We start from the raw sequence: 12,314 nt of genomic DNA on the forward strand, positions 1-12,314 counted from the left end.
CTGGGTGCCATGTCTGGAGGGGTGACAAGAAGGCACCCCGTGGGGTGCTCGCCCCACGGTGCAGCAATGCGGACAGCCATCGCGCTGCAGCTGCATGTGGAGGATCCCACCACCGTCTGTATGGTGCTCGGGCAGTGCTGGCGGCAAACCACTACGTACAACGTATGTGCAGTGTTGCACGCATGTGCTGTACATAGTGACACCACACATGCACTGTACATAGAGGTTTGCCGCCAGCGCCACCTGAGCGCCGTATGAACAGCAGTGGGATCCCTCCGTCACCACTGCAGCCACAAGCAGAGGATCCTGCCACCGTCAGTACGGTGTTCGGGCAGCGCCGGCAGCAAACCGCTACGTACAACACTTGCGCAGTCTCACATGTATGTGCTGTATGTAGAGACACTGCACATGTGCCCTACGTAGCAACGCAACGTTTACACAGCTAGCGGTTTGCCCCGCCCCGGGTGTCAGTTAGCCTTCCTTTGGCCTTGCACGGGCATAAGGGTAGCCTGGTCTCAAGTCATTTAAGGGTTTGTAAACAATCAACACTACCTTGCACCTTATTCAGGAGCAGAGAGGCAGCCAATGTACCTATTTCAACTAAAGCATAATATGCTGAATGAGTACACCTCACAGAAGTATTTTGCACTAACTTCCAGACTAATCTTGAGGACAACTCCACATACCTGTAGAGTGCATTGCAATAATCAAGTCTTGAAGTTACCAGTGAATGGCACCATGGAATGGATAATTAACCCCCTACAAATTTATTTCCCATACCATTACTGCTTATTGTCTAAAAACAGAAGTACAAGCTTCAGAAAATGGCTTTTCACACTAGGATAATTATGAATTCTGTTAGTCCCAATTCTGACATCAAATACTATTCTTTGCACAAACTGCTGAAGTGCAGTTCAACTGATTTTTGAACCTATGAAGTAGATTTTATGCGATCTTCCCACCACATTTTGTACAGAATGAATATAAGTGCCTTTTTACACTTGAGTTCCCAGCTTAGGACTGTTTCTTGTTTCCCCTTTTAGTTCACATATTCTTCCTTCCAAGAGAGAATTGAGCAACTAGTTTTGGAGCTCTCAGATTAGGTGTCAAGCTGCATCATAACCCATACACCAGCAATTCTTTTCTAACTCAGGACTTTTACTTACTGGAACTCTGCCTTTTGCCCGAAATGCTGCTACTCTGGAGAGATCATCATCTTTTACACTAGCTGGCACAACAAGAACAGCAGGGTATGTGTCACAAAATTCATATGTGCTGTTGATTTTAGATATTTTCCAGCTCTCATTGGGTAAGCCCTGCACAGAAGCAAAACAATGTTTTAAGGAGTCAAGGTTTACACATCTGATTACAGGGTCCCCAAAAATTAAACCTAAAATGTTTAATTTAAACCTAAAATGTTAAAATTATACTGTAACTCATTTTTATTTTTATTTTACAAGGCTTCTGAAGGTTATAAAAAACCAATATTAGTCCTGAATGTATGAGTAGATCTTAGTTCAAAGTCTGAATGGGGCAGAGCTCTGTTGCATCTCCACAAACTACTTGCTTGCTACAGGTGGGCATATAACAGCTAAAGGGAAATTTAAACACAATCCTGGCATATTAGTTTGTTATGTAAAAGAGGTGCCAGGATTTGCTTATTTTCCTCTTTCCTTTTTTTGATCATGTAGCTGTACCTTTACCTATTGTACAGGTATATAGTAACTCACACTAAATGCATTAACAGACAGGAGATATGTAAATATAGTAAATAAGAACTAGGCGACATGCACCCCCCCCCCCACTAATTGCTCTCATGGCCAGGGCCTATATGCACACAAATATTGTTTCATGATTAGCAGGAGGAGTACCAGTAAGCACGAGTCTACACATCTTGTGGCACACCACACAGAGGACATTCAGTGTGAGGCCATTCAGGAAGTGGCTGCATTATTGGATGGGGGGGGCATTAACATGTGTAGTTCCTCTCTCTAGCCCAACTATTATGTCCAGGAAAACAATGGGGGAAATGGCATGGTTCTTGACTTTTCAGTGTCCATCTAGTATCAGCAATGTGCCGACAAATTTTTAAGTACTTGACTTAGTCTTTTAGATCTTCCACAAATGGATATTAAGGCAAAATAGAAAACACTGTAAATTAATTTTCATAAGTGAAATTTGTCATTACCTACCTGCCTCTTATACTCTGCCATTGGATCATAAACTTTCCAGCCATTAACAGGAAATTTCTCTTTATAGGTGAATGCAAAGAGTGGCTAAATGCAGTGAAACAAAAGCATACGTTACTACCATTTAATCACACTACTTCTCTCTTCATTTGTTAAGAGTTCAAAAGAGCATTTTACAATGAGATTAAAATTCAGTAAAAACATTCTTCATAAATATCAACAATCTTAATTTTATCCACTCTGCCAAGTGCATGTGGCTAGCAACAATAGAGTACAATGAAACATTCACTTCCACACAATGGAGTGTGCCTCCGGGGTGAAACCAAACCACTGGAGAATCACAGTGCCTGCAGTGGCTATGATCTCTCCAGGGTGAAAGCCTGGGCAGTATGTATGGAGGTCCTGGGCTGCCCAGATGACAAGGCCCCCCTCTCAACCTCACTGATGTACTCCAGAGGAAACCAGAGCAATACGTTTGGCACCAGCTTGGCTGTAGGTGTTGCTGGAAGGAGGCATACAAGATGCCATCCAACCATCTTAGGGACTCCACTCTGGATTTGTGTGGGGGTTACTCCTTATCATTTTCTTCTCTCAAAGATGTCCCACAAGGTGGTGGGTATGGATATAGACCCACCAAAATTAATGAACATGATAAAGTTAGGTCTATTAATTGCAACAGGTCTATTCTGAGTAACTTATTTGACTACTGCTGTAAGTTCTTTTAACTACACTACTAAGAAAAGTGAGAATCATATTGATTTTTTTAAATTCTAAAGCATCACAAGGCTATATTTAGATTCCTCCCTCCATATAGTTTGAAGAATGAACCAATGCTGAGGGTATGGAACTCCTAATTGTAATACTTACTAGCCCATGAGAAAGAGGAAATGCTCGGTTAATAAGGTTTTGAAAAATCTCCAGTCTATGTTCTTCCTGTTTATAGGCAAGCCGCAAGTTTCTCATATCCTGTGAAAAGATATCTTAAGGTTTGGTGTGTTAAACGAAAAATTACAGCAGTTACAAACATTATTCAAAAGATTTTTTTTGCACTGGCTGGTGGTACTAAGGAACCTCCTCTTTTAATCCAGGTTTATCTGTAAATTAATAAAAACCTGTTCTAAACTTTAGGTCTTAGGGCTGCAATGAAGAAGTTATACCAGTGCATTCACAACAGCCATAAGAAATAAGCAAGTAACAGCCTCTAAGGTACATCACTGGGATTCCACAATGAAATTAAAGCACAATTTAAGTACACTTCTGCAAGATTAAACTGATACCTTGCAAACAATTTCTATTCCACAAGAGTTGTCTCCATGGCTCTGCACTCCAATCTTTTCAACTCTGGTCATCACTCCAAGAGGAACATCAAGAACAAAATGTGGATCCTGAAATTTGAAGAAAAAGTAAACACCATGTTTCTTTATTGCAGGTGTGAGGAAATATGTAATATTCTGTTTGAGATAAAAATACAAAATTATATTAGGCCGCATAAAGCTGAAACAGTACTTTATGCTTAGTTTATACATGTGCCAGTTTCTGAAAAGAAAAGCACAAGAGTAAGGCTGTAGCAGAAAGATGCATGACATGCAATAAGAAAAAAGGGCTCACCCTCTCAACATTCTTGAAATACATTTTGAAATCTGTCACTGATAGTGTACCACTGATGGCTCCAATAAATGGGCAGATATACATGACGTCTTTAGCTGGAAAAAATAAGACACTTTATTAGCACTAAAAATCGAACTACAGGATTATTCTTATTATGTATAAACACACAGGCAAAATACCTCATGCAAAAAACTTCTTTGAGGCTGGAATTTACACATGGAATGAACTGAGTTTAGATAGCCAATTATTTCAGTTTTTAAAAATAATGCGTATTTCATAGCACTTCAAAAGTAGGCATTTTCATAACTAAAAAAAATAAAAATAAACAAAAGGCTAGCATGTTATGGGTTACCTGTAAAATACTTGATGATTACAAAAAATAAGAATACCATCTAGGACATTAAAAATGTTTTTAAGGACACAATTTTTTATTTTAAGTTGACAGTTTTGTACAGTCATCTACATTTTCAGTAATAAAAGCCACTGTACAATCCTACTTTGAGGGTGCCTTACAGTGAAATCCTGAATATGTATACTCAGAAGGCTTCTGATTTCAATGGTACTTACTCCCAGTATACTGAATTGCAGTCCCAATGTCTGCCATAATGTGCATACTGTATATTCTGGCGTATAAGACTACTTTTTAATCCAGAAAAATCTTCTCAAAAGTCAGGGGTCGTCTTATACGCCAGGAGAATTTGCGGTTGAGTATATCTCAAACTCTATATTTTAACTGGAAAAGTTGGGGGTCGTCTTATACGCCCAGTCGTCTTATACGCCGGAAAATACGGTACTTCCCTTCCAATGTCTTCAGAATCCAGAACTTTGGAAGCTAAAATCAGAGCTATGAGGCATATTTATGGGGATAGCCAAGAAGAACTGGGTACATTGTGGACAAACAATGTCATAAATTTCAAAATGACCAACACATAAGCTTGGCAAATCAAACATGACATTTAACAGAACCTTTATAACTACATCTCATTCACTGAAAGCCGAACTTATGGCAACTGAGGGAATCATTCTATTCCTCCCAACAATGACAATGACATTTAGAAGCACATCTGAAAGTTCTGTGAATTAGTCACAAGGAAGAACTTATCTTGCAGGCAAATAAGCAGACATCAGATCTGGCTTTCCACTTCACAGCCCAGATACAGATTCAAGACAGCACCTTATGAATAAAATATGACCTAACAATTTCATTTTGCACTGAGGCAATACTGAGAGTTATACTAAAAAGGTTCTGTGATACATGGTGGCAAAACTTACAATTACGCACTCTCCACTCCCCCTAGCGGTAAGAAGTCCAGGGTCAATGCCAAGGTTTAGTTTTCTTTGGGTGAGCCCAGCCACCACAGTTTTATTATGTTTTCATAGTATTTACTTTATTTTCAAACCCCTTTCTCTGCAGCCAGGCCAAAACAGCAGAAGGTTGGAGGACACAGAGGCACAGATTACATCATCCCTCCTCCACCAGCTCACTTCACAGAAGGCATTTTTTTTTCATCATCTTGCTACAAGGTTACAACCTGCGCTTCATGTTGGAAATGATGGAGAAAGAATCTTCTGTTGCTAGCATGGAAATTCAGGCTAAGAATAAAACATTGCAACTAATGACTTTTGTGGGCAGGTAAGATATTCTTGGAAGCAAGCAAGCAGAAAAATGGGCGTGCATTGATTCCACACCAGTGAGAGTCACTAAATTGCCTCCAAGGCTGCTTCCATGTACTCTCTGCCTTATCAGTCTCAAAAGTCAAGACCTGTCAACTGTTCCCCCTTTAAATATTTCACTTTTAAGTACTGAAATCCCAGGCAGCCTGGAACATAGGTATCTAAAGGACTGCTTTCTCCAAACAAAACCTGCACATCAATTAAGTTCTTCCTCAGAGATCCTTCTGTGAGAGCCTCTGCCTTCAAATGCTAGGCAGAGAGCTACCAAAATGAGTGCTTTTCCAAAGGTAGTTCCCAAACTATTAAACTCCATTCCCAGCTATGTTTGCCTACAATCTTCTCTGCTGCTTTACTGTCCCTTGTTTTTTAGAAAGTTTATAGGATCATGAAAACTATATGTGAACCAATCCAATCCTTAGGAACACTCCAAACTTTTATTCCGAAGAAGGGGAGGGTTGAGGGGGAGAATACAGTGGTACCTCTGGTTGCGAATGGGATCCGTTCCGGAGGCCCGTTCAAAACATGAATAGAGCACAACCTGAAGCATCACATCTGCGCATCATGATGCGGTGCTTCTGCGCATGCGCAAAGCGCAATGTAGTGCTTCTGCACATGCGCGCGCACCGAAACCCGGAAGAAACCCATTCCGGTACTTCCGGGTTTGGCACGTTCGTAACCCATAGTGAACGCAAACCGTAGAGAATGCAACCAGAGGTATGACTGTATGTTGTGTGCCATCCAATCTAGACCACTAGCATTCTACTCCAAAGGACTGTGATATTATCACAATGGAAAAAATAAAACTTGAAGAGAAAGTACTTGAAGCTGCTTAGAAAAAATAACTGTATATTCTGGCGTATAAGACTACTTTTTAATCCAGGAAAATCTTCTCAAAAGTCGGGGGTCGTCTTATACGCCGGGTGGAGAATCTGCGGTCGAGTATATCTCAAGCTCTATATTTTAACTTGAAAAGTTGGGGGTCGTCTTATACACCCAGTCGTCTTATACGCCGGAAAATACGTTAAGTACCCAAGACCAGTACTTGACACATCAGTCTCACAGCTACTAATTTCTGAGTTAATTTATAGTTTATTAAAATTATTCTCAGATATGCTTGCCTTTTGTGCTTAGCATCTCCTATGGCCTAACTCAGGTATAAAGGCCGAAATAAATAAATTATATTAAAAAATTGTCCAGTAGCACCTTAGAGACCAACTAAGTTTGTTCTGGGTATAAACTTTTGTGTGCATGCACACTTCTTCCGACACCAGGTATAAAGGATTAAGGATCCAGAATAAAAACTGATCAGTGTAATAATTCTGAAATATATAAAACCAAATTGGTACTCCACTTACCAATAGCTTTAATTGATTCTCCAGGAAATAGTGGAGCCTCTTCCATCTGGGCGAGCTTGTTTCCATCCCTCAGTGCCTGGCAGAAATCCAATGCTAAATGTAAATCTTACATTCCATCTACAGAGCTTAAACAACAACAACAACAACCACAAGGTGCTTTTGCTAGGAGGTTACAGTAGCAATACAAAAACAGTGATTTCTTCTTTAGCAGAGTTCTTTAACACTACAGGCTGGTGTGGATGTACACATAATTGAAGTTAAAGAGATCAGGGGTGAATTATTCTCCTTCCCCCTTCCCTTCCAACTTGGATGCAAAATCCCCCTCTCCTTTGCTAAAATGTGGTGTTTCATCAACAACTGCTAATCAAAGTAACCACAGTTTTCATCTTGCCAGATCTGAAAACAGATTGGAGGCCTGTTTAATCAGGAACCCTGGTAAAGCCTTAAGTATAGTTACTATAGCTGCAAAAGTGATGGGAGAGGGTGAAATTTGTTCCCAAGATGCAAAAGGTAGAGAGGGAGAGGGAGATACACTGTGGTCTGTCCCTGATCTCTTAACCATGGGTAAGAGTACATCTGCTTAGGTTTTATGCAGCATTACAGGATTTGCAGAATAAAGTGTCAATATTTACAATATGGATTAGTAGCAAAGCATTCACACAAAGGTAAGACCAACTACACAAAGGTAAGAGCAACTATTCCAATTAGCACATACAAGACATACAAAAATTCAACAAATATTGTAAGTTGTTGGGTATTTTGACATACAGCTCCCAAAGTATTTTGCAGTGTTATTTTTTATACATATGGCTGATCAAATGTTTTGAAAGTTTTTTTCTCACTTTTTAGCTACTCAATGCTTTTTAAGGTTCTTTTTCAGATCCTGCCCTGTGTCATATGGAGGCCCACAGGCGCCAGAAACCCTCCCAAAATTAAGCAAGGAATGATAAATCATTTGGCTAAAATTTTACATAAGAAAAGCAAATGTCAAGTTGCAATAACTAGATATTGCACTTTCATCATACATTTTTAAATGTACACAACAGGTATGCAGTATGTAAATATACATATTTGTATGTAATGTGAGTGACCATTTACTCCATTAGCAATGCCAGCTAGCTTTATTATGGAAACTAACTGTGCAAGAGGAGGTCTGTTTGTGAAGCAGACTATATATCTGGTCCATAGACCATTATCTAGAGAATAAAGTATTCCCCAGAAAGAAAAAACAGGTTGACTAGCTATACAGAACTGAAGCACAGCAGATAACTCTGGAAGCTTTAATAAAGAAATATTTTACTGAACATTTGTTCTAGTCCATTTTATTTTCTGCAGCCTGCTTTTATTCTCCTCCATTTTTAAAACACTCCACAGCTTTGCCCTGCCACAGCTCTTGCTGAACAGAGCTGATTGAGCTGTTCAGCTTTTTTCTCTGCTTGCTTAAAATCATGCTTCATGACCACATCAGTCTTTTACTGAACCGATGATAGTGGGAGAGAGCCATTCAAGTGGCCCTCAGGACTCCATTCAAGGAACAATGGATGGTCTCCCCACAGTGGCAGTCCTCTGTGGCAAAGGAGATTTACTTCAGCTCAGGGGCCTCAAGTGTCCCTTACGAAAGCACCAAAAGCATTCCAAATTAATCTCTAGCTACCCCCCACTGAAAACCAATCAGCATCTTGATGAAATACCAGTTGTGCACATGTAGGTCTGACTAAGGCATTTACAAGAACTGAAGATTCAGTAAGTCAGATTATGAACAGTTTTTCACCGAATAAAACAGATCAACCAAATGGCTTGATGTTTTAATCAAACTACACATGATGCAATAACTCTATGTCCATACTTTTAGATCATGCTCATGGCTTGAGTTCACCCCTGACTGGTACTATTTTGGGGAAGAAATACTGTGTGGACTGTTCATGCCCATATATATTTTTGAGATCATAACGTATTTCCTTGTAAGGTTTCAGAATAAAATTTGCAACATTTTAAGTTCCAGCATGTACAAACATTTATTAAAAATAAATGCTTACAGAGGTCCACAACTTCTGCTGCATTTCTGATTTACAAGTCAGGATTAATACTGCAATCCTTCCAACAGTTGCCTTCCCATATGTCCACATGATGTTCATAGAACTCGTGTTTGTATCTTTGCAATACTGCTCTAGCAGAAGTGTGGTGGAATTATTTTTTTAAAAGCAATTGGCCAATTTATCACTTGACATTAACAGATTTTGATGTGAAATACTAATATGACATCTGGCATACTATGATTTATACTCCTTATCCTACATACAATATTAACTGGTGTAATTAACTTACTGATTCATTAACTGCATATTTAAAATGTAGACTTTAATAAGTTTTTAATTACAAACACTCACCACTAAATCATATTCAGTTCCACTGGTCTTGTAAATCTATGTGCCTCACTTCACTCACGGAATTCATTTAAGATTTGTTTCAAAATAAAATATTATTCCAAGTCCAATAATTTGTATTTTTTTGTCATTCTGATGTTTTGTTGTACCATGGATCCATCTCTGTATGAACATTTATTAGTTTTTTATATGTTTGATTTATTTAAATGGTATAAATCAATAAAATCATATAATCATTGAAAATCATAAAATATCACCTATATTGATATTGTAATATTTTAAGCAGCACCTTAATGGTTAAAGGGTAACTCCCTAAATTATTTTTAGTCAACACTATTTATTTTATATAAAAATTCCTTTTGTGAACTTGAACAATACTCTACTATATATAAATATATACAATCAATCAATATTTGGACTTTATGACCAAGATGCAAATAACTGCTTAATCAGATCTTCATGGCCAAGGGGATTCTGACCTTGAGTTAAGGGGAAGAGCCATAGCTCAGTGGTAGAGCATCTGCTTTGCATGCAGAAGATCCCAGGTTCAATCCCCAGCAATTCCAGGTAAGGCAAGGCAAGGCGAGCTGCTGCCAGTCATTGTAGACAATGCTGAGCCAGATGGACCAATAGTCTGACTCCATATAAGGAAGCTTCCTATTTTCTTGAACAGTAGCCCTCCCCTCCCCACCCCAGGCAAACTGCTTTTGCAATCAGAGGGACTTCAAGAAGCAAAACGTGGCAATTAAGGAAGAGGGTTCCAGCTCTTTCAATTATAAAAACAGTCAAAAGTCTCTCTGCACATGTCCAAGCTATTACACATACCTGAAGAACTTCTTCAGATCTTGGCTAATATATTGAAACAAGGAGTGCTTCATTTTACTTCTGTCTGAACTTACAATTCTTGTTTACATTGAAGTAGTTGCACATTAATAGGTTACTTAAGAAGCATTCAGAAATTGTGACTTCCCACTCTTGCCTACTTTCACAGCAACTGGAAAGCACAGGGATGCAGTGTACCCACAGCCCACACTGTCAAGCTGCTGTTGCTAGGTGCAATGAGAGGAAGGAAGGAGGGATATGCTGTCCTCTGCAGTGCAGATGTTGCACAGCTGCAACGGTCGCAAACCTATGCCATCACTGGACTGTGCTTGTTACTGAAAGCCACTGGACAACAGCAGAGCTCACCTTTATCCCTCACTTGCAACTCAGAGAAAATGGCCTTCCTTCTGCACGTGCCTTAAATGCTAAAAGTCTTGTGACCATCCCTGTCAGACATTCAATGAGCTAAGTATCCATCTTACTCTGACTCCTAGTGTGGACCTTACACTTGTTCCTATTGTGAGTCACCTACACTGCGGGAGGTGAGGCAGCAGCGTAGCTGGCTGCTCAGGCACCCAGGGCGATGTGTGCACCCTTCACCCGGGGGCGGGGCAAGCAGGAGCAGGGCGCACTGCACCTCACTGCCACCTCCCCCTCAGCTGTAGGGCGGCTGAGGGGGAGGCAGCGGGTCGAAGCAAGCCCACACTGCCGTTTTGGGCAGCATGGACCTTGCAGTCTGCCCAGCACCTCAATTTCAGCCTCCCTACAGCTGAGGGGGAGGTGGTGAGCAGATGCAACCCCACGCTGCTGTTTAAGGCAGTGCGGAGCCTGCAGGCGCCCAATCACCACATCACTTCCAGGAGAGATGCGTGGCTTAGGCGCACTGAAGGCCCTACAGTAAGTGCCGCCTCCCACAGTGTGGCGCCCAGAGTCCCCCCCCCCGGCCCCCCTAGCTACACCTCTGAGGTGAGGGAAATATGGCCTAGGTCAACAGTTGCCAAATACAGATGGGAGCAGGACCCTGGGTTACCAATCCAAAGCCTGGTGCAATGGGGCATGTCTGCAATGGCCTTAAAATATGTGCTTTTTACAAGGAGCAGCCTGCATTGATCACTTGGAATGACTGTGTTCTGCACACCACTGGAAGTGATACGCCTATGGCCTCACTTCTAGTATTTTAAAAGTAATCAAAGGAACTGTACATATTTACCAATGCTTATGGGAAAAACCATAGATATAATCTGCTATGTGCCTCAAGACAATGGCACTGCTCTAAACTACCCCCTAGCTTTAATGGACATTTAGCTATGAGTATGTGTTATATATCCTCAATTCAAAGGCGAGAGCTCCAGAGAAGTATTAATTTTCACAAGCAGGGGAGGATTTAGGGGAGTGTGTGACTGGTTCACCCGCACTGGGCACCAAACCAAGAGGGCATTGCAATGGAAGGTGAGAGGTGGGGGGGGGCACCAAACCGTGGCATCGCACAGGGCGCTGCTGAAATTTTAAAGCCCAAAGTCCACCACTGTTCACAAGCACTGAAAAACAGTTTTTATACTATTCTCAAACTTCTGAAGAGTAGGTAATAAAAATGAGAATTTTCATATCTCCAACATTCACAGTGACATTCTATAGAGTTAGTGAACAAAAGATGAGTAAAACTTGCCACCTGATCAACTTCTGCGTCAGAAGGATAGCCATTGTGTCCATCCTGAATCTCCTGAATAGCATGATGCAGCAGTGGGCAAGCAGAAGTAAGAGAAAAAACATGCACATAACAGGTGAAAGGAGAGAATTTTAAAAACAGAGACAGTAGATACTCCAAAAGTAATGTATTTGGTAAGCTTTTTCATTCCTTGCAAAAATCAAATAGATCAAGCAGAGACTTTAGCACCTATTAGATCCAGTCATGGTTTGTGTTTTTAAATATTGGGATGATCTGGAATATGGGCATTCCTGTTCTTCCAAACGTAAGTCCAGGTACCAAAGAACACAAAGTATGTACTGTCTTTTCTTTTCTTTTCTTTTCTTTTTTTGAAACAAGCAATCTTTAAAATAGCAAAGACAAAATGCAGAGTATAAAGTAGGCCACATGCTTGATATAAAGAAGGAATCGATTATAGACCAATGAGAGAATCCATGCAGTTATTTAAAGATAAAACAATTAAATATTTGTATCCTTAATAGAAATATTAAGATAGTTGAAGTATTGCTAAGAGCTTAATGGTCCCATCTGCAGATCTGCCCATTACCACAAACCCTGGTACTACGTTGTTATTGCA

General features: G+C 40.3%; 1 protein-coding gene across 7 annotated transcripts in view; it reads right to left on the reverse strand.

The window, feature by feature from the left end:
- The window catches only part of MTMR1 (myotubularin related protein 1), a 43,137-nt gene that overhangs the window by 20,717 nt on the left and 10,106 nt on the right, over positions 1–12,314 (reverse strand). For 2 of the 7 annotated variants that reach the window (XM_033137331.1, XM_033137329.1), the window contains 7 exons: positions 11,702–11,752; positions 6,827–6,902; positions 3,798–3,892; positions 3,467–3,574; positions 3,057–3,155; positions 2,193–2,276; positions 1,167–1,316 (listed from right to left, as the gene is read on the reverse strand). In XM_033137331.1, coding sequence (XP_032993222.1) covers positions 1,167–1,316; positions 2,193–2,276; positions 3,057–3,155; positions 3,467–3,574; positions 3,798–3,892; positions 6,827–6,872 — 582 coding nt within the window. In that variant the 5' untranslated portion in view covers positions 6,873–6,902; positions 11,702–11,752. Of the gene's footprint in view, positions 1–1,166; positions 1,317–2,192; positions 2,277–3,056; positions 3,156–3,466; positions 3,575–3,797; positions 3,893–6,826; positions 6,903–11,698; positions 11,753–12,314 lie in introns of all 7 variants that reach the window. The other 5 variants (XM_033137330.1, XM_033137328.1, XM_033137333.1 and 2 more) reach the window with 3 other exon arrangements.

The sequence above is a fragment of the Lacerta agilis genome, chromosome Z (assembly GCF_009819535.1).
Source record: "Lacerta agilis isolate rLacAgi1 chromosome Z, rLacAgi1.pri, whole genome shotgun sequence".
NCBI classification, from domain to species: Eukaryota; Metazoa; Chordata; class Lepidosauria; order Squamata; family Lacertidae; genus Lacerta; species Lacerta agilis.